The sequence below is a fragment of the Doryrhamphus excisus genome, linkage group LG7, assembly GCF_037039965.1.
Source record: "Doryrhamphus excisus strain RoL-2023G ecotype Guam linkage group LG7, RoL_Dexc_Guam_v1.1, whole genome shotgun sequence".
Classification (NCBI taxonomy): domain Eukaryota; kingdom Metazoa; phylum Chordata; class Actinopteri; order Syngnathiformes; family Syngnathidae; genus Doryrhamphus; species Doryrhamphus excisus.
Genome location: NC_136363.1, coordinates 21,502,103 through 21,524,359, shown reverse-complemented (window position 1 = coordinate 21,524,359; position 22,257 = coordinate 21,502,103). Strand labels below are relative to the sequence as shown.

The 22,257-nt window shown below is 48.4% G+C and overlaps 2 protein-coding genes across 9 annotated transcripts in view; one reads left to right on the top strand and one right to left on the bottom strand.

The window, feature by feature from the left end:
- The window catches only part of LOC131108925 (A-type potassium channel modulatory protein DPP6-like), an 82,453-nt gene that overhangs the window by 40,674 nt on the left and 19,522 nt on the right, over window positions 1-22,257 (top strand). For 3 of the 5 annotated variants that reach the window (XM_078792432.1, XM_058060369.2, XM_058060365.2), the window contains 2 exons: window positions 15,382-15,496; window positions 18,370-18,468. In XM_078792432.1, coding sequence (XP_078648558.1) covers window positions 15,382-15,496; window positions 18,370-18,468 — 214 coding nt within the window. Of the gene's footprint in view, window positions 1-1,406; window positions 1,569-15,381; window positions 15,497-17,853; window positions 18,300-18,369; window positions 18,469-22,257 lie in introns of those variants that run through there. The other 2 variants (XM_058060368.2, XM_058060370.2) reach the window with 2 other exon arrangements.
- The window catches only part of ggh (gamma-glutamyl hydrolase (conjugase, folylpolygammaglutamyl hydrolase)), a 33,638-nt gene continuing 22,113 nt past the window's right edge, over window positions 10,733-22,257 (bottom strand). For all 4 annotated transcript variants that reach the window (XR_013627829.1, XR_013627830.1, XR_013627828.1 and 1 more), the window contains 3 exons: window positions 20,906-21,011; window positions 17,950-18,051; window positions 10,733-11,139 (listed from right to left, as the gene is read on the bottom strand). The gene's annotated coding sequence lies outside the window, so the exon portion shown is untranslated. The remainder of the gene's footprint in view (window positions 11,140-17,949; window positions 18,052-20,905; window positions 21,012-22,257) is intronic.

The following is a 22,257-nucleotide window of genomic DNA, read 5'->3' as shown; positions in this document are numbered from 1 at the left end:
TAGGTTCAACTACATAGTCTAGTTCTACCTTTCGATGTCAACGCAAGCCCGGTAAAAGATCCTCTATAAGAGGATGCTCTGCTGTTTGCGGACTCACTGCACTCTGTATTTGCAATGGGACCTTAAAAAAAAGCACTCTGCTGTTTTTGAGGACCCACTGCAACAAAATGATGATCAAAGATTTTTATTGACAGGAGAGCCTCATCGATAATGATCTGTGAAAAAAGCACTCGCCTCTTTTTATAGCCCGACTAGTCAAAGATCATTCATACTGTATGACAGGAGCACTCTGCTCACCTACTATGAAAAAAAAACACGAGCCAAAGATCATCTATATGCTGTTTTTGAGGACCTACTGCCAAAGATCCTGTATTTGACAGTTGTCTTCACTGTTTTTTTACGACTTACGACGGCATTATTCCATGCGGGCAGGAAGGTGGCACAGCACAGGAAGTTTGGCGTGCAGGTTATGCGCCGGGGATTGTGGGTAATTGCCTTCAGCACGCCGCCTCGCTCTCATAATTAAGTGCGCATCGCATCAGCGCCCCATCGCAAAGACCAAATCAAAACCTGCCGACGAGGAAGGTATTAATTAACAATAAGCACATCTCGGGACAAATCAGGAGTGAGTAATTGGCAGGCAGTGCATGATGGGAACACGTGGAATTGGTAAATGTAATTAATTACAGCAGACACTCGCCGCCGCTCGTTAAAGCGTGAAGATGCACAGCGGTGAAAAGTCAACGTCGCTCATTAAAAGACACTTCAACTTTTTATTTCCGTGCTTCTTTGGAACGCTCGGAGATAACGTTGAAAGAATAATTGTTCATTTGATGCCGCCTCGGCCGCCATTTTATTAGCGAGCGGGGGTCACCAGACACGAAACCATACGGGACTTTTAAGAAAAGCACAATGAAAACGTCTCTACTAATACTGTATCGTTTCTACACTCTGTGTGTATGGTCGCAGCCCCGCCTCCACCCACTCAGACATTCAGACTGTGAATGAATGAATTGACATGTGGCGAAGGGGGTGCTTATGAAATATGACCTCTGTCCGCACTTTGGGGGCGTTACCTTATGTGGGATTTTTTTTCATCATTTGAATCCACTCCAAAAGAGGATGTGCCAATCTGGGAAGTGCTTTGGGAATGTGGAGCACGACCAGCAGGCTTTTATTCCTCCTAGCAAAACATTTGCTAAATTCGTATTCAATCAGCTGCCATCTAATGGCTTCATTTGCGTACGTCTTTAACTGATACACGTGGACGCTCCTCTCTCTCTCTCTCGCTCGCTCACTCTCTCTCTCCCCCTCGCTCTCTTCCCTCCACTATCCTCCTCCTCCTCCTCTTAGTCCCGAGCATCGCGTCCTTCCTCCTCCTCCTCCTCTTCATTGCTCTCCCTCCTCATCGCAGGAGCTCCTTTCCCCCCCTCCCCTCCCCTCCTACCGGTTGCGACCAAACGGGTGCACATCTTCCGTCGTTTTTCTTCCCGCACCTTTTTGTCATCATCAGCATGACCACAGCCAAGGACGCCAACTCGCTCAAAGCGGCTCAGCAGCAGGACCAGGTAGCGTGCACGCTCCTTGCATATACAGTGGAGATGTAGATGTATAGACATAGATGTAGATGTAGACTACATAGACGGCTAGTCACGGCCACCATGTGACATGGGATTGGGGGGTTACTTTGGAGAGGAAGCGTCAAATGAGCATCAACTTCAGGTTCCATGATGACATGAGGGAAAGTGTGTGCGTGTGTGTGTGTCACGGCAAGGTGCCATGATCATGTGTCAATGCCGTGACATCATCAACTTTGCATCTTCCTCTGCCCGTGTTGTCATCTGGAAGGAGGCTCCACATGATGGGCCACTTTATTAGGCACACCTGCACCAATCTCTATGACGAGATATGAAGTATTATCTATGGTCCCCTACTTGGTGCTGATGGAGTGTGTACTGCATCGTAGCTAAGGCATCTTCCTTCTTCCTTCTTCCATGTTCCCAGTATGTCCAGTTGAATAAGTATGACAAGCGCTAGTGGGAGGTGTGGGTGTGTGGGTCGGACGTGTGATACGTGGCCGTTGAAATGCATGGAACAGAAGATGAGTTGATTTTTGTATGCATATTGTGGTCTTTTTGGTTATGATATCCTGATATTTAGTCATATTCTGTCACCTTGAGCTATATTGGTTGAGCGCTAGGCCGTGTTGGCGGCTCTGATTAATAAAGTCAACAAATCGTCTTCTCACACGAGCTGGAGATGACAAAGTGTAGCGGCGTAGGAGCTCGACCGAACATGAGGTGCAGTGGAATGCACGGAAAAGGAATCGGGAAAGGGAAAGGAACGCTAGCTAGCTCACTGTCGCCCCCCTGTGGCTGAGCCACAAAGCGGTAGAACCGTGGTTACTTCTCATCAACAGGTGTGCTCCACAGCGCCCTCTAACAGAAGGAAAGCACGTGCAGGAAACGGAGCAACAAAATGAAAGCGCAAAGCATATTTGTACATATATTGTATTTTTGTACATATATTTGTGATAAATGCTAATTATTGGAATGTGTTTTAATAGAAAGTCAGTGAATTATTTAACTTATTCACTTCTGGAATTCGTATTTTATACATGTTTTTTTTTTTAGATATGACTATGCGGTCCAATTAGTGTACATACATTAAAGTTTGATTATGATGTTGAAATCTAATATAATATATATTATACATGATGTATTCAGCAGTATCATTATCCTGCAAAGTTAATTGCATTCCCGTATCTGATGAATGTATGATGAATATATGATTACTCTCCTTTTAAAGCCTGTGGTTGGCTGGTCCTGTCTCTGGGGTAGGCTCCAGCTCGTTAAGACATGCGTGTATGTTGGAGCTAATCAGCGATGGCGCGTACCAACATTGTCCGTGTCGTGTTCACAGACGTTACGAGCATCTGCCTCCCGCTGGGACCCCCGAGACCCGTGATAAAAATAGCGTGTGATCAAGTGTTGATTGCGTCCTGCACGTCAAGCCATCCATGTAGAACAGGCACCAGTGGACGCATCTGGCGCTCGCCCACGTGCCAAAAAACAAGTGCGCCCGCTGTGATTACGTGAGGTCCTGTCCAGGCCTCCTGATGGATGGTGTGTGGCGGCTGAAAGGTGCAAATGGGAGTCGTGTGTGTGTGTGTGCGTGTGTGTGTGCAGAGGACGTATAGATAGAGGGCAGCTCAGCGCAGATAGCGAAGGCTCTCCGGTAATCAGCCGCTCGCAGCTCCACTCTCAGCACGGAGCCTCTTCACTCCAACATGGCGGAGGCCGGAGAGGCGGCAACTCAGGAGAGGCAATTTGGGCTAATTGTGCTGCTATTTTGTTGTCCTCTGCGGCAGTAGGCTATACGGCGTTGTGCTATTGTCAGGACTCCATGAAAACCGTGCTGAACCAATGAAAGCAGGGTTGCCATGGAAACCACTAATTACCCAACACTATTGGCACCCCGCAAATCAGAGGTTGGACTGGAGTCTAGTGGCTTGACATTTTAGAACAACTGTGTGTCCGGAGAACACCCTTCTCCGGGTTTTTCTACATTTTTCACTTCCTGTAGTCGTCCCAATATTTTTGTCCACGTAGTATTGTTGTGGTTTGACCTTTGGTCTATTTGTTGTTACTGGAACCTCTTGGAAATCAACATGTGATCATACCGTATACTAACATGCTAACATGACCATGACATGTTCCTCTCTCCATACATGGTCCTTCACGTTCCTCTCTCCATACATGGTCCTTCACGTTCCTCTCTCCATACATGGTCCTTCACGTTCCTCTCTCCATACATGGTCCTTCACGTTCCTCTCTCCATACATGGTCCTTCACGTTCCTCTCTCCATGGATGGTTGTCCATGTTCCTCTCTCCATCCATGGTCTTTCACGTTCCTCTATCCTTAGATGGTCCTTCACGTTCCTCTCGCCGTACATGGTCCTTCACGTTCCTCTCTCCAGACATGGTCCTTCACGTTCCTCTCTCCAGACATGGTCCTTCACGTTCCTCTCTCCAGACATGGTCCTTCACGTTCCTCTCTCCAGACATGGTCCTTCACGTTCCTCTCTCCAGACATGGTCCTTCACGTTCCTCTCTCCAGACATGGTCCCTCTGTTCATGGGTGGTCATACACATGTAGCTTCTGCCTGAAGACCAAGGCGGCCATCCTGTCTCATTAGCAGCCTGTCAAATCCTGTGTTCATGTTCAAATATTTGATGAAGAGCCCAAGAGAATCAACATTCATGTCCAGGTGGCATCCATCACAGCAAGCCAGGTCTTCTCCATACTGTCATGTTGTATGGCATGTTGTTTGTATGTACAGCAATGGGGGAGGGGGGGGGGCACAGCGTACAAAAGCACTTTTCTAAAAGTGTAGAATATGAACATAAGGACTGTAGTGGCAGTAATAATCAAACATGACGCTTCTTTTGAGCCGGGCCCTGTCATCAGCAGCGTGTGCACGGCTGCGGTGGGGCGGTGGGGCGGTGGGGCGGTGCCCTGGGGGAGGACTTGTGTGAGTTCCTGTGGGTAGTTGGCATTCAGCTACTTCTCACAGCTATTTGGGGCTCAGTGCGGCTTCAAAGTCGGATCACAGCGTCCAGCATTTAATGAGCGGGGCTTCAGCGGGGGGACGCCAATAATCTGCCTTTTACCACTCTACCGCCGCCGCCGCCGTCTCGCCGAGCTGAGGAGCCTTAGAGGAAGCTCTTAGGCAGCGTGAGAGTGGGAAGTGGGAGAGGGTCTTTTTGTCTCCCCATCCACTTGTTTTCTATTGTGGAAGGGGTCCCGCTCAAATGCAGTATTTGCTATTAGCTATTAGCTATCTGATCCTCTCACAGGCAGTTTTGTGTGTGTGTGTATGGGGGGGGGGCTGCGGCGCCAAGACAAAGAAAGAGCGGCATTAATCAGCAGCGATTTGTGCCGCCTCTGCCGGTTCCACGCTGGTGATGAAGCGCTAACGTGACAAGATGAGAAAAGATGGCTGACATCAGTCACCGCTTGCCTTTGTACCGTCAGATCACATGATCCCTTGACCTCAACATGTGATTAGGCATTTATGGCCCATTGGTTCTGATTTTTAAACAATTTTAAAAAATCTGTTGCCTTGGAAGAGACATTTGTGACCGTCTTCCAAGTGGCGTGCGACTTCGGAGGCGTAGTTTTGACTCAAATGTTGGTTAAAAGCGGAGTAAACACGCGAGTAGTTCACACGCAGCTACTGCCATCTAGTGGTAATGGTTTTATTTCATTTGAACATGCATCAGATTACAATTGAATGCATCCCATAATCAGTTCCCAGTTCCACATGTCCAAAAGGAGTAGGAAGAACCAAGCTTATTAAATCCTACCCCTACATCTGGTACTTTTACAATCAGTAACTGTTACATTTGTTCACTTCCTGCTTTCCTAATATAGTTTAAGTTTAGTTTTTGTCACAGAAGCACGCGGTGATATGATCCATGATATGATAGTGGAGTGGAGGTTGCCTACAGCCACATGCTTTTTTTTTTTTTTAATTCGCTCACCCGGCGACTATCGGAGACACTGAAGTTAATGAAAGCATTTGGAAAAAGCCAAAGAAAAAGCAAAGTGTGATTCAGGTTTTGTCATATCACTTTTGTGCAACGACAAGACTATTTTTCACCAAAACATCGAGTCCAGTCCAACGGGGGGCCTGAAATTTAAGCGTAACCCCTGCTGTGACTGGGGCGGGGGGGGAGAAAACGGCGACTCTTCGGCCCATCATATCATTTTCGGTGAGCAAACCACAGCATGCAAATTGCATTGGGCTAAATGCTAATTCACGGGAGACGGCCTCTTCCAGGCGGCGCCGCATGCAATATGGATGAGGCGGCGCGCTTGTCAGATGTGATCACGCTGACATGTTACATTACATTTCTTTAAAGTGGATGTGGAAGCACACGAGGCGGCGAATGGGTGGTGTCGGGTCATCCCCTGTTATCACACTTAAGCTCCTTTAGATGATTTTCATCCTCGCCATCGCGTCCTAATGAGGTCAATAAGATGTCCGCGTGAAGCGCGGGATGTTTTGCAAACAGATAATTGCCCTCCTGTTTACCGCGCGTCCTTGACTGATAAAAGGCTGGATTATTTAGCAGACGCCATAGTTCATATCAGGGCCGATTATGGAGGTGTGGTGGCGGCGTCTGATGCGGAGATTAGCTCCTCGGCGTCGCCTCATCATGATTGTTGTCGGGGCTTTTAAATGTTTGTCAGCGAGCCGGGAGCCCGCGCTTTTAAATACGCCAATAAATATTCAGTGTTTGGGCTCGGCGAAATGTCACCGCCATCCGTGGCGCCGCTAATAATAATGGCTGCCGGCGTTGAACCACCTCAGGTGGAGTTTGCAAACTGGCTCGTTTAGGGAAAGGTCACATGGTGTCCCTCAGGTGGGCAAAGGTACGAAAGAGCAGACACTGTGGCTGACTTGCTAACAATGTCTCCATTAGCCATCTCCTGCGTCCATATTGGGGGTCGGAGAATAGGACCCTTGTCTCCCTCTTGTGGAACTAAGAGGAACGACGCCCCAGCGTTGACATCAACATGACTAATTGAATAGCACAATAGTTCATTCATTCATTCATGCACTACCGCTTTTCCTCACGGGGGTCGCGGGGGTGCTGGAGCCTATCCCAGCTGTCTTCTATGGACGAGTTAGATACCCGTGTCATGTATGGAGACCAAGTTGTCGGGTAGATTACGATCTTGAGGTGGGTCCGGTAAGCGAGTGCAGGCGTTGGCGTGTTGATGTGAGATTCACGCCCTAATGAGAAGCCCATCGTTGTGAAGCCGGAAGGCGGCACGGCACCAGGCAGCCCCTAATTGAAATGTCGAGTGCTTTACCGTCGGTCGTCGCCCTGACAAATGTGCAGCGAGCGGGTTCGAGTCCCTTAGGTTAATTGGATGCAGGTGATCGGTGGAGGCAGTGCTGTTTGTGACAGCGTGATGCGATACACACCTCGGAGGCGAGCTGGGAATGTCATTATTTCGCTCGGCAGACTTTGTCCTCTATATAAAGTTTTTCTCCTCACCCCCCCGCCCCCAAACAAGACCCCCGAATGAGGAGCTCAGGTGGCCGCTCATCTGTGTGGCTGGCTGCTCCTGCTGACATGTATCGCCTCCAAGCCTGGATGTTATTGTTATGGCTGCGGTCCTTCCCTCCACGCGGGAATACCCAATTGATGGACCGGAGCGTTTGGAATGCGACAGCCCGTTGTGGAGTGGGGGGGGGGGGCTGAAAGTCACCCTCCGCTTGTCTCGTCATGTTTCCAGTGGCGTCCGGCACCACCTTCTCGCTGGCGGGAATCCCGTTTCTAACACCGCCAACCCCCGATCGGCCCCTCGCAAAGTGCCTCTCTTCTGCATCGTTAGCCGTAGACTTGTTTCCATGGCGATGCTGTCACTCAACGCCAGGCAGCAAAGCGCAGATTAAAGCCACTAAATGCTTTTAATTGCGTCGCCATCTTGTTTGTCTTCACTAGCGACTAATTGAATCACATGCTCCGCTCCTTTCCGTCTGCTTCTGGCACAGCCAGCCTCATCAGGCATCAAACGCCACAGGAAGTTTGACTGCCGCTTGTGCGTTTGGCTCGGCACGCCGTTTGGAGTTCCGGGAAGCCATTTAACAATGCCTCCTGTGTTTTTAAGTGCTCCCAATTTTGCGATTACCTGTAGAGGAAATGATCCAAACATGGCGTCACAGAGCTGCATGGCTCCGTGTTCTGGCAACACAAATGGAGTCTTGCCATGAAGTTGAAAGCACACAATTTGTCCAAAAGGCGAAGATGAGGGAGAACTAAGGACGCCTGATGCGTCATGCATCACCAAATAGCTCGATTCTTTTCCAACCCCCCCTGGATTTCAGGATTAAAGACTATCTAATCTTGGTATTCTTAAAATCTCCTCTAAAATCTCAAAAGTGAAAATGGCCCCCATGCCGCCCGTTGGACACTCCAAGCAGCAGCACCGATGGACTTTATTGTGAACGATCAAACCCTCAGTCTTCTTCTTGAGGATCTCATTTAGCCTGTTCTCCTGCGTTAGCGATTAGCCGTCCCAGCGTGCAGGGCTTCTTCACGCTGCTGAGTTTATGATCTCATTCCTGGTGATCCTGGGGGTGTTCTTCATTGTGGCTCATATCGGCTTCCTCCTCCTTCTCCTCCTTTCAGAAGAAGAGCAACGAGCCTCGCGGGTCGTCTTCCAGGGAGGAGGATTCTTATCACACGTTTAGCATCAGCCGTCACTGACCTCCAGCCCAGATCTCCTAATTAAAAGTCATTCTTCTGACTGGTTTGACGAGCAGTCGAGAGGGAGCCCTCCTCCTTGCCGACCTCTAAACCTCAAATGAAATGCTTGTCTCCGTTGGGGAGGAGCTAAGCCGCCATGTAAGGGAAGCCCTGCTGCTGGATGCGGCTCGGTCGGACACGAGACGGGGTTAGGAATCGATGTCCAACACAAACACGGATGGAGGAAGGCCGGGCTGAGGTATTGATCGCGCTGTCGCATGGTGCTGATGGGGTCAACTCGGTGATGATGTGTTCAAGTACCAGCAAGAGCCAAACGTGGCTGTATTTGTTTGTTGAAGCCAACTGTGTTGATCTTCCGGACACAGTTGATCTTCATTCATTCATTTTTCCTCACGAGGGTTGCGGGGGTGCTGGAGCCTATCCCAGCTGTCTTTGGGCGAGAGGCGGCATACACCCTGGACTGGTGGCCAGCCAATCACAGGGCACATATAGACAAACAACCATTCACACTCACATTCATACCTATGGACAATTTGGAGTCGCCAATTAACCTAGCATGTTTTTGGAATGTGGGAGGAAACCGGAGTACCCGGAGAAAACTCCACACAGAGATGCCAGAGGGTGGAATTGAACCCTGGTCTCCTAGCTGTGAGGTCTGCACGATAACCACTCGACCACCGTGCTGACAGTTGATCTTACTAAATAATAATAATAACAATAATAAGTTTAACTTTAGTGCCTTTGAGCCCAACATCTTTGCATGGGCGTCTATCCTAATTGTCCATAAGGCATTTGAGGATATCTGCATTATGTCTTCCAAAGCATTTTCAGTATAAAAATATCCCCGTTTTTGTACTTAAAGTCTTATCTTCCACGGATAAGCACTCCCACAGATGCCAACATTGTATCCTTATGCCCCCGAGTGCGTCTGACAGGCTCGATTATTGATTATGTATTAATAACCGTGTTTCAAAGTGAACAAAATCTGCAAACAAGCAATAGGAGACGCGGCTGAGCGTCCAACAACGACATTTAGCCAAGTACAAATGGAATTGAGTCCTGACCTTGACTGCAACGACGTGCACTAAACTCTTAATGGCTCACTGAAGCAGGCGACCCGCAGAGCATTTTATCCAAATTAGCGCCGCCTAAATGTAGCACACACGCACGCCCAGTCAAATTGCAGGTAATGAAGTCAGGGCGGCATCAGGGAAGTCTCAAGAATAAAAGTTGAGGCCCATTTTTTGTTTTTTTTTGTTTTGTTTCCAAGCAGAAAACAATCCTCAGCCAAGAACATCGATTTCATGTGTCGCAACAAAAAGCAAACCAAGAGTCGGACAGAGCTGGCCTTTGGGGATTTAGTGAGGCTACGCTTTCAAAGTAAAAGCGGTGAGGAATAGGAAGGGGTGGGGGGCACGATGACCGAGGCAGACCTGCATCATGAAGAGAAGAGAAATCCGATCTGCCCGTGGACGGCTGGCAGCTGGCCACCGAAACATGGCCCACCACCCCCCAGCGCCCGCCCTGTCCCACCGTAATTGGGGGCTTTATTGATTTCCGGGGGCCTGTCGTCACGCCTGAGGTGACCTTTTTGTTTGAGAATAATTGCTCCATTAGCGGCTGGGTTCAGGCACCTGCTGGCGATGGCGTCCTATTATTGTGCAATAAGAGTCCTCGGGGCGGTCAAGCCGCGCCGCGCCGCTCCGAGACGGCCGGCCGGCCGGCCGCCCTGATTGGAACCTTCATGAGTTTAGCCGGCGTCGCTAACGTCGCTTTCATTACATTCGGGCAAAAACACACACAACTTCCTTTGCTGTCGTGGAAACGCGCTTCAAAAGCTCTCGACTGCTTCATAAGTGGAAGAGAAAATGAACAATAGAAACATTTTGGCTCCCAGTCGGCTTACGGGCGGCTCAAAGCAAATATTTCAACCTGCAGTTAAAAATATCCAATCAAGTAGCATCTGTTTGATTCCAGAGAAAACACCCGGCTGTTAATTTACAAACTTGGATGTGAATAGTTGGCTTGTTTCTACTTGAAAAACTTCCTATTAAATAAACTCCGCTTGGTTCCTAATAAACAACTCCAATTTCCTCATTCATCGACTTATCTCATGTACAGTGGAACCTCGCTCTTCCATGCTATGACACTTTTGGCACGTTTGACACGTGTCAGGCCTCCAAGGGTGAGTACCCAATTCCACTGTGATTGGGCGAAACACGCTGAAGTTAGTGGTTTGTTTTGTAGAGCTGTATGAGAACTTTCAAGTCACTCCAGCTTTAAGGGTTTATCTGGAAAATACCAAGTACCACAGTAGGGGTTGCCTGTCTGTCACTTTGACTCATTTCATGCTGCGCGGTGGAGTATTGTTTGTTCTTGGGCTTGCTGCTTTTATTAGTCACTACACTCATTGTTGGCAGTCACCCCCCCCCCACCCCCCCATAACAATGGCCCGCAGTGTAACGCGTGGAAAAATCCATAGTGCATTTCTCTGCTTGCTTCCTCATGAAATGATAACTGTCGTCATTCCCAGCGGATAACGCTTTAATTAAGGATTCACCGCCGCTTCCGTGGCGTTATCGGCTGATGAACTGACAAAGCACGATCGACACATTCCCCCCTGGAGTAACTGGCGGACGCTATCGAGCAAAAACCTCGTTTTCTTCACCAGGTATTGACGCACCGTCGCGGGTACTTTGGTGTTGACGGAAGATCGCCACGCTAACTTTGCAGACTCGGTGAGACTCAGGCCGCGTGCACATCGTCCTGGCTGACCCTCACGCTGTTGACCTTGGGGGCTCTGGTCTTGCCGCTGGACGGGGTGGGGGCTTCTCGTGGTGGCAGTGGGGTCTGGGAAGGCAGTAGAAAAACAAAACAAATCAGGATGGCTTAGTATTCTAGTATGTCAACGTGTATATACTGTATACATATACTGTACCTGTCTATATGTACAGTATACAGTATGTGTGTATATGTAATGTATATGTATGCGTATATGTGTGTATACAGTATGTACAGTATATATGTATATGTGTATACAGTATGTACAGTATATATGTATATGTGTATACATGTACAGTATATATACACATGTGTGTGTATACAGTATGTGCAGTATATATGTATGTGTATACATGTACAGTATATACATGTGTGTATATATATATATATATATATATATATGTGTGTGTCTATACATATATATATATATATATGTACATGTGTGTATACAGTATGTATAGTATATGTACGTATGTGCATACACATATATACGTGTGTGTGTTTTACAGTATATTATGAGGGAAAATGTCATTTTAGTAGCATGAATTTATAATATTGAAGTATTATGAGAAACCAAAATAAAGTGCAATAGTCAATAAATAAATAATGTAATAAATAATAGGCAAAATGATAATGAAATTGAATAGATGAATGAAAAAGTGAAAAGGTTAGTGAAGAAGGTCTAAATGCTGAGATGCCTGAAATGTAGATATTACAAATAAAGTTGTTAGTAATGAATAATATTAGACATGTAACCTTGGCAGAGGTCCAAGGACTTGCTTGATATTTAATTCAGGTTATTTGTGCAAATGAGGCTAATTATGGCGGAAGGTCGGGCTCAGACTCTCCATGGAAAAACTCACATTTTTCCTCAGAATTTGACGTAAGAATGTTTGGAACACACCGGCAGCATAACAGGAAGTCAGCTGGGGGGGGGGGGGGGATGTGTTTGACCCGGTTGCCGTGGAAACCCAGTGTGAGTCCAGCACGTACAAAAAGCGAGCCCCACATGATGCTACATTATTCACACGTCTCCAGGCTTTGATGGAACCTTCAAGGTCCTCCGGACTCCTCATCTACTTCCTTCTTCCTGGAGCACCGCAACCCCCCCCCCCCTTCCCCCCTCCCCTTTCATGAGACTTCCTATGCAGCGCAGGCGTGAGATAAGTTTGTCTGTTTATTTATTCACCCCAGGAAAGGAAATGACTTCTCATAACTATCAGGGTTTTTTCACCCGGAGAGCACTTCAGTCAAACATAATGGCGGCGATAAGAGGCGGAGAGTCTATTCTTTCCACGCCAATGTTCATATTTTGTCTGAGGAGGCGATAAAAAGCAGCAGGGCCAGAATACATTAGCCTCAGCAAACATCAGCGAGGGGGATGGCTTTTTTTTTTTTTCTTTCTTTCTTACGACCCCCCCCCCCCATTCCCGGAAACGGCGCCACCGCATCTCGTTTTCCAGGAAGTGCGCATCGTTTCCATGATGGCAATTTATTTTTTTTTTTTATCCAGGAGCGGCGAGATGATGGCCGCGTCACGGAACGAAGGCGACGGACGATAAGAACAAGAGAAAAGTCGCTTTTCAATTCTTCACGTTCACCACGCCGCCAAGACGCGCCCTGAATAGCAATCATGAGGAACCGCCTCTTTCTCTCCGCTTCCTTTACGCTCACACAGGGTTGGCCAAACTGCGGGTCGGGGGCCCACATGGCTTTTTGTTGATCGTTAAATTCTTGAGTGGCTTTCAGGCCACGCCCACAGAAACACCACTTTGACTTTTATCCGCTTCCGATGAGTGAGGGGGGGTAATCCTGGGGGGTACACAAGACAAAGGTTGGTACACGCTGGTGTCGAAGCTTCCGTCCACACAGTGAGGCGCAAAGCTTTATCGAGCAATTCATCACCGCGTGCACGTTACGCGTCACGCTCCGACTCGGCCCGTGTTTAATGTAAAATGATGAAGGCGGATCGGCGGCGCTTGGGCGGATCGCATTTGCCGACGCGTCGCTTCTCTCGCCACGGGAAATGTGATGAAACGGACAGAAACGGTTCCGCATTGTTCCGGCTTTGTAAAGGAAGATGAATGTGTCGAGAATGACAAAGAGATTTGCCCGCCTGCGGAACCTCGTGAGAGTCGGGCGCCGAGCGCTCACGGCCGTGTCAGACTGGAGATAGAAAGTCTAGCGCTCGCTCTTCTGCTTCTATTGTGACAAAACACAAACTGTCAACTGTGGCGTCGCGCTTCCGTGTGATTTAGTCGCTGCGCCGGCAGCCCGCTAATGGACTTCAACCATCCACTCACTCGTCAAACAAGCCTGACAGAAGCGCACACAAACGCCAAGTGGACATTGGCAAGCGAGTCCTGACTCACAGGAACCGCCCCACACCCCCACTGATGCCGCCGTTACTTCTCCGACACACGCGCCACATGCTGAACCACCATGGAATTTGGTACCCACCTGTGTCAAATATGAGCCAGATTGGTTGGGAAAACATGGCCGCCAGGAAGCTAAACGTCGCATGCTAGCATCTCTGCCAAAGCAAATGTCACGAACACGGCTAGCACGCCAAAGTACGACAGAACGAGCCAACGGGAGCTCGGATGCGTCGTGCTATTTATAGCCCAGCTAGCATCACAGTACGCTAATGGCTCCTTTTGTGTTCTGCTGCCTTTTAATCATAACAAGCTTCTGACTTGATGAATGCATGTGATCCGTTTCTGCCGCCTAACGATGCCTTGGGCCCTTTTTCAATTAAGGTGCGGAGGCTAGGGAGGTGGAGGGGGGGGGCGAGGGTCACCCGGAGGTCCGCTTGCTAGCCCAGACACTCGGCTTCATTACAGCCTTAGCGTGTTCTCATTAGTGTCCTGTTTCGCTCTCTTCTCTATCTTCTCCAAACTAATTAGGAAGTTAATCATGCTCCACTCCACTGAGGGTTGGGCCTTTTTCCCGCCAATTGAAATCGTCACGTGATCTCAGCTGATGGCGGTGGCGCCCTTACTGTGGAAAATAAGTCCTCAGGGTTTTTAGGACGTACCAATGAATGCATGCTAGGGTTGGGCGTTACGCTCCAAAGGATAGCGTTACGCTCTAAAAGCGCTGTTTGGGACAGCCGTGATTGCACTCGGCGCTTCCACGGGAACACGGCAACCGTCATAGCAGCCATTTTGAAATCCTTTCCAAGCAGTTTTGATGAAAGAAATAAGAAAAAGAATCAAAATAATAGTGCCTGTTTACTTTTTCATTCATTCATTCATTCATTTTCTACCGCTTATCCTCACGAGGGTCGCGGGGGTGCTGGAGCCTATCCCAGCTGTCCTCGGGCGAGAGGCGGGGCCAGCCAATCACAGGGCACATATAGACAAACAACCATTCACACTCACATTCATACCTATGGACAATTTGGAGTCGCTAATTAACCTAGCATGTTTTTGGAATGTGGGAGGAAACCGGAGTACCCGGAGAAAACCCACGCATGCAAACTCCACACAGAGATGGCCGAGGGTGGAATTGAACCTTGGTCTCGAAATCTGCGCTAACCACTCGTCCGCCGTGCAGCACTGCCTGTTTACTTGTGTTAACAAAATAAAAGCGTCTCCCTCCGACTTCCAGGCAGCAAACTAAGTATGCTACTTTTCCAAAATAAACGAAAAGAAACTTCCTAACATTTGTACTGAAGTTAAAGGTTGAATATTCATATCGTGATATGAATAAATATCCGTTTGAAATTCATAGCGAGTTGATAAAGTTCCTATCTTTTAAAGACTTTATTGAGAAGATCAGACTCCGGTTGGCATCCTCGTTTAAAACATGCAAACTTTTATCACCCTGCCTCTTAAAAGCACTGCACTGGAGAATCATTGGAATTAAAATGAGGAATGGAAAACCGGGAATGGTTGAAATGGAATTGACGGCCAATCCTCCCCCGAAGCCGGTTAATACCATGCCAGGTTGTACGAAGGCTAAGTAAACAGTGGAGAACAGGCTGGATTGTTATGAAGTAAGCGAACGCAGCGTCCTCAAGGTTGTTACACGCCTTTGCTGTGAGGCGTTCAATGCACAGATGTGTCACAGGTTGTGTTCGAGGATCATTAGGAGAATTCATTCCTCCTCCTCTTTCTCCTTCAAATGCATTCTGTGCCCCCCCCACCCATCTCGTCACATCACCAGCTACGATGTCGCATTTCTCATGTCCCACACACTGCTCCTTTCAATTTTCTGTCATCCCGTCTTCAACGCCGTGCAAATTGCACCCTGATTGACTCCCACAATGCATCACTCTCTCTCTTTCTCTCTCTCTCCTTCCCGCAGGAGCTGGTGGGCAGCAACCCGCCGCAGAGGAACTGGAAGGGAATAGCGATCGCCCTCCTTGTCATTCTGGTCATCTGCTCGCTGATCGTCACCTCTGTCATCCTGTTGACACCAGGTAAACGCCACGCAGGACGTACACGCCGCACGAGCCGCACACGCCCGTTATTGTCATGCACGGACGTGTCCATTAGCTTGCCAATCAATGGCGGCACAAACGATGCAAGGAATGCCTACGTCCTTTCGGCGGGGGGGGGGTCACTCGTAAAAGTCCACATCTGTCATCATCTCCCTGTAGCACTTTTTATTTCCCGTCCAAGTTTGACCTTGATGTATAAACGACCTTGGCGATGTTTAACGGGCACGCCGAGCCAGTTAGCGCCAGCATGTTTGTGTGATACGGCTTGATGGATTCCTGGCAAGGACACAACATGTGTCTGAGTCCTCGGGTCTTTTACCTGATCCTGGCGGGAAGTCTACGGACAATTTGATGAAAATTCTTTCTTCCTCCAAGGACAGTTTGAGCGTTTCCTTCCTCAACATTTGAAACATCAACATTTTCCATGTCGGAATCATTTGCCGCTCTCAATTCACTCATCGGTCTACGTTCCTTCCTACCCTCAACTGTGGTCATGAGTTTTGGGTAGACGGGGAGTACAAGCGGCCAAAATGAGTTGGGCTCCTTCCTCCGAGGATAAGGTCAGAAGCAGGAGGAACATGGTGGAGCACCGCTGCTCTGCCGTAGAGGAGGTGACTCTGCCATTTGAGGATGCCTCGTCCGCCCAGTAGGAAGCCTAAAGGAAAGACTTGTTGGAGGGACAACAGTATGTCCCTCAACGTGCCTGGGAAGGCCTCGGGATCCGCTGGACGAAACAGAAGATGATGGGTGGATGGAGGAACCGTATTTCTGTTTTATTGTCCCACAAATAGGCGCCTATAATACGGCATCAGTGAGGTTCTCTCCGTAATGTAGTCCATTAGCGCCCGAGGTGGTCTTCATTACGCCGCTGACCCCCTGCATGCTTCCTTGTCTTTGTCTTTGTCACATTAAGACACTTGAGGCGTCTTTCAAAGTTGCCAGGTGGGCCGCTCGATGGCGTCTCGCTCTCTCTCTCTCTCTGTGGTATTGAAAGGAGGTCGGCCTGCATTAGCATATATAAACTGCTGACACCTTCAATGGCACCACGTTAAGCAGAGAACTTGGGGGATTTGCCTGGAGCTATTTATATTTAGGACAAAATGTAGATAACGTCATCTGTTCCGTCCGAGTCAGCGTTTGAATCCGTACATCTGGTTATCGTAAGTGAGTGTAAAATAAGCATTTATCCTTTTGAACCTCGCCGCCTGACGCTGTCGATGGTTTGGAGGCAGACAGCAGCTGGCGTCAGAAGGTGTTTGTCTTCACGTTGAGACGCCGGCGAGGACGTGAGGATTAGCTGGGGCGCGTCCGTCTGTTTGCCGCCGTATGACAAAACACGGCGCCATTCAGTCGTGGGACTTTTTATTGTCGTCTTTGTGTCAACGCTCAAGAGGAACTGATATCAGCTTCAAATTCTAAAAGATTATTTGAAAAAATCTTTGACTTTTTGTTTTTTTGAGCTGCCAATCAAAATGCAAGCGTCCTCAGCTGGAGTTCATGTGTCGAATTCGGTTCGACACATGTCTCGCTCCTCCCCCTCTATACCCTCCTGCTATCTTGACGTTGACGCTCCCCTATGATTTCAGATCAACAGTTGCAATAAAAGTCATTCAGATCCGGAAGCCAGCCCTTTTTTTGTCCGGTTGCCATTGGTGACTAGCGATGGAAGCTAACAAGCTAAGTCTGCAAATGTAAAAAATGTACCAAAATCTGAAATTTAGGCGCTATGACTGCAGCTCTTGGCGTTTCGGGGGTCCGTTTGTTTGCAGCGCACTTAAGGGTGAAAATATGTGACGACATTCACTCATGCTCCTCCCACATTCCAAAAACACGCTAGGTTAATTAGCCACTCCAAATTGCCCATAGGTATGAATGTGAGTGTGAATGGTTGTTTGTCTATATGTGCCCTGTGATTGGCTGGCCACCAGTCCAGGGGTGTACCCAGCCTCTCGCCCCAAGACAGCTGGGATAGGCTCCAGCACCCCCCACCGTGACCCTGGTGAGGATAAGCGCACAAAAATGAATGAATGAATGAATGAATGCAACCCTGCTGTGTTTCCCAAATGCACCACACGGTGGCGCTGTTACTGAACTCTAATGTTTGATCCCCACACAGCTCAACACGCTGGCTGAGAAGATGAAGCTATGACATTCGGATGAATCACTACTAAATATGGTCCACGCCCGTAGCGGCCATGTTTGAGCAAGATTGGTTGGAAAAGATGGCCGCCATCAGTCATTGATCATTGTCTAATGATGAAAAAGCTTTGATATTTCATATATCTTAGACAGGTTGACTTGACTTTTGCGTGTTTGCATCAGGAAAAGGTACCTTGGAGTCAAATACAGGAATTAGTGTCACGTGAAAGACACAAACCAACTCTTTTGGTTCGCTAACAGTTGCTGTAAAATGTCTGTTTTGTGTTTTGAACCTGAATCAGCTGAGATGTTTTGTCCGTCTCATCTTCAGACTTTAGAGACGTTGCCTCACCCACAAGATGACACATCTCGCTGACACATCTCCCGGCTTTCATCTGTAAAAAAAAAAGAAAAAAGAAAGGCTTTGTCTTGCTGGATGTTTTCACACCAGGAAATAAGTTCCAATAAGTTTGAAAGCAGCCACATGTTAATCACGTCCTCCAGCGTCCACGGAGGGAAAAATGAGCCACAGGAGATGATGATGATGATGATGTCGGGAGCATTGATGGATGAAATGAAGATGAAATGAAGAGTGACCCGCCGTCTGCTGGTGGAATGAAAGCTGACTGCTTCTATTTAGCTCGTATGCTCTCCCACCGTCTTTGGCCAACACGTATTCATCCTCATCATCCTCGTCTTTTCTTTGTTTGCAGGCGAAGATGACCGACTCGCCCTCAAGGGGAAGGTGACCGTCGGGGACCTCTTCAGCAAAGATTTTCAAGTTCACGACCCAAACGCTGGATGGATCAGCAGTACGTCCATTTCCTGTTGCGTTTCCATCGTCACGAGCAAGGGGGCGGTGCGGCACGGCTTCCTGATTATGCTAACCTGACCTTTTCATGTCTGGGAATTTATGAGCCCAGTTGAGGGAACTGCGTTCGTTAGCAGAGCTATGCTAGTGTTGATCACGTTTGTGTCCTGCGGTCTCATTTCTTGATGTTTCGCTGTTGCAACGTCTATTTCGTCGGGTTACAGCTGAGTAAGAAAGTAGGCTTCGCTACACATCTCGAAATGAAAGCCTGCCAGCGTACTGTCCGTCAATCAGCCGGAAGTCTGATCATGTTTTTCTTCAGCAGCTAGGCTAACCTAGCATTATGCGGCGGTTCAAATATGTTAGCACGTGCAGTAGCTCCTGTCCAGATTGTTGCACGTGATGCGTAGCATCTACTAAGTTGGGGCGAGTGCAGGGTTACAGCCTAGTGAGAAAATAGCAGGCTTCGCTACACATCTTAAAATGAAAGCCTGGAGCTCTGCCAGCGTACTGTCCGTCAATCAACTCCAGTAAGTGTTTTTCTTCAGCGGCAAGGCTAAGCTAGCATTATGTGGCTGTTAGCAACGTAGCTCTCATAGCTAGTCCTTCAGGCAGGGGTGTCCATTTTTGGCCTGCGGCTCATTTTTTATTGGCCCTCGGCATGGTATTAAAAAATAAGATGCATTGAATTATTACATTAATTCATTTGTAATATAAAATAGATATATTCTTTTATATTCTGCAACACAAAGCCCAGCTATCAATCTTTTGTTCGGACAGCTTGGCTTGCATGAAAGTGATGTCTAAGTTTTCCCGACATTCCTGCCTTTGGCTAAACTCTTCATCATCCTGCGTCTCCTGGAAAGACCATTCCACGTCAAACTGGAGCATCCATCGTTGAAGCCATTAGCATACAAGTGTACAACCTTTTAGCGTTTAGTTTGGTGATTTACTCCCGTAAATTGCCTTGTCATTATATCTGCAAGGGTTCTGAACCGTGCTTATCCACTTGAAGATCTGTCTTTATTTTTGTGATAACAAAAGCTGCATGGGTTTTCCTCTATTAACGCCATTAGAAATGCCTAATCATAAAAATCCCCGCCGTCGGTCCGTCCTCGCTTTTGTTTGTGTGGCCCGCCTGCCAAACGATTTGTTCCGCACGCCTGAAAAGCCTCCCAATTACCTGCGAGCACCACACTCATATTTCTCCCCTCTCTGCGGCGGCGGCGGCGTGGATGCAGCTATTGGTGCAATAAATAAACAGCAGCACAAACAACACCAGCGTGGCTGCGGGAGACCCAACCGGGGGGGGAATTATGGCCGTTATTTTGTGTCCGGCAGAAACAGCCGTCGGCCATCACGCCGCGCAGACAGGAACGGGTAACGAGGTGCTCCGTCTTCAGTCGTGCCGTCCTTCATTGTTACGGCCCCCCGTGATTGGCTCTCCAGTTAGCGGAGGATCAGACACGGTGATGAGCGCCGTGATTGTTGGGCCTCGTTCCTGTGATCGCGACCTCTGTTCTCCGTATGTTGCCGAGCAGGAGATGGCTCCCCCCCGGCCCGTTTGTGCCCACCAAGCCCGTAATCCATCGCGGTCCAACAAGCCTCGGAGAGAACAAAGCGCTCTTAAACGCATCTGGACGCCGACATCTGCTGTGCAGCAGGAGCCAATAGCGTTATGTAACACCGCTGGAGTGGAAATGGAGTTCATGCACACTCATTTCCACTCATTTACACGGCATGGGAGTCTCGGCGCTATGAAGTCTGGTTCATTTGGAGCACGTTAGCGTGGAACCTCAAAGGAACGTTGGTGTGGGTCAGGTTCAGGGTCTTGTTTCAGGTGCCTGAGTCACTTAGTCACTTAGTCTTGTTACTATCATAATAATGTCCAGTTTCAGCACCCGTCCATTCACTCAGGTGTGGCTGACGGCCACTCAGCGCGGCGTCCCGTATGTACGGCGGTATCTGGTGGTTGCCGTGCCGTGACCGTGACCGCTACTCAGCATTCCAGGCGGTTTCTGAGCATATTGTTATTTCTAGTCAGGATTGTATTTGTTTTTCCAAGTGCCAAGAAGACCTCGCAGGGCTTTGATCCCCTCATTGATGTGCTGTTCACAGCGCCGATCTCTCGCTATTTGTTTTCGCTTCACTGCAGCGAGACGCGGAGTGGAAGACGACAACACATCATCAGCTGATCATTTGGCCTCATTATCACCTGAGCCGCTTTACTTTTTGGAATTATTCCAGCGCCGACTAACTTGGCCCCCGTTTTTATGTTTCCTTTCCGCAATTAGCCGCTAAATGGAGTGTTGGTTCTGCGCTGTCGTTACGCGGGATAAAACTTTAGCGCGTCTAGTTTGAGATGATAAATCGGTGAATTTGCGGCTGCCTTTCAACGACTTTAACGGTTATTTTCATAAAAGAACCCCCACTTGTACCTCATGAGGCGTCTTCCGTAGCATCGGGTGCTGTAAAGCCTTGTTCGCCCTGGTGCCGTCTTGTCATGCTGTTGTCAAACTTCCTTGTTAGCGGCCGGTTGGCTTGCTAACACAACACAACACAACACACAAAAATGTTACACAATAGTTTTACAATCGTAGTTTTCCATGCCTAAAACAGTTCTACGGGCATATTAATGACACATTTTCTTCATTGTCAACGTCATTGTTGATAAAGACACGATGTGGCAGCCAGATCAGCAGAGAAACCACCTTCCAGTTTTGCCATGAGTTACTTCTTGAATTTAGTAATGCTTTTTTTTATCACTTTATTTGGCTCCATTTCAGCCGTGATCAAAATAAATGCAGACACTTGAGGCACGGAACTCCTATTGAATTCCAAAAATAACTCACGGCAAAACAAGAAGGTGGTGTCCATGTTGATCTCACCGCCACATGGTGTCTTTCACATCGTCGGTGACTGTAAAAGTAACCTTACATGTTACATAATCGACATTTTGTAGACTGCTGCTTTGTTTCTGCTTGTGTGGTCCCCATGCGTACCTTACCACACCGATTAGATTATTTTGAAAATCCTCAACCAGGAAGGAGCAAGGCGGCCTAGCGTATGCTGGCTTCCCAACACAGACTCACGAACCAGGCTTGATGATCCCCGTAGCAGGTGTAGCTAATGTTGCTCAATTTAATACGAAAAGTCAAACGCTGAGGACTTAATTGACATGCAGGCGGAGAGAAGGAGCCGCCGCTGGTCGCAAAGAATGAACATGAACACGGAGGTCGATTTGAATAACAGCGCCGAGTTTGAAGCCTTATCAGACGGCAAAAAAAAAAAAATCTCGGGGAGCTTTGAGATAAAGCCAAGCGAGGATTTTTACTGCTCCTGAAGGTTTCCGTGGCGACAACAGGATTACGGCTTGTTCCTAAAGATGGCAAGATAGCAAGAAAGTGTTTGTGTTGTGGAAAAGGATCACACAAAGTGTAAACGTGTCAATACGGAAATGATATGTGACAGATAACCCCGGAGACATCAGTATTCCGAGCGCGGCGTGTGCACACCCCATCGTTATAAATCTCCCCCGGTCATGTGACTGCAGTTAGGCGACGCCGCATAATCACAGCGTCCACGCCGCCTGAATCAAACACAGCATCAACATTATTCCGCCGGCACCAAGGTGAAGCACGCCCCCTCCCCTTACACAGCCTCCCCCCCCCGGGACGACTCCAGCAGCTGCTCGCCATTTTAATGGCCGCGCCGCCCGGCTGATGTCGGCGAGATAAAGCGAGCGGGGAGCTGTTTGTTCGGCCGTCAGCCAGCTGGGGATCCCGCCGAG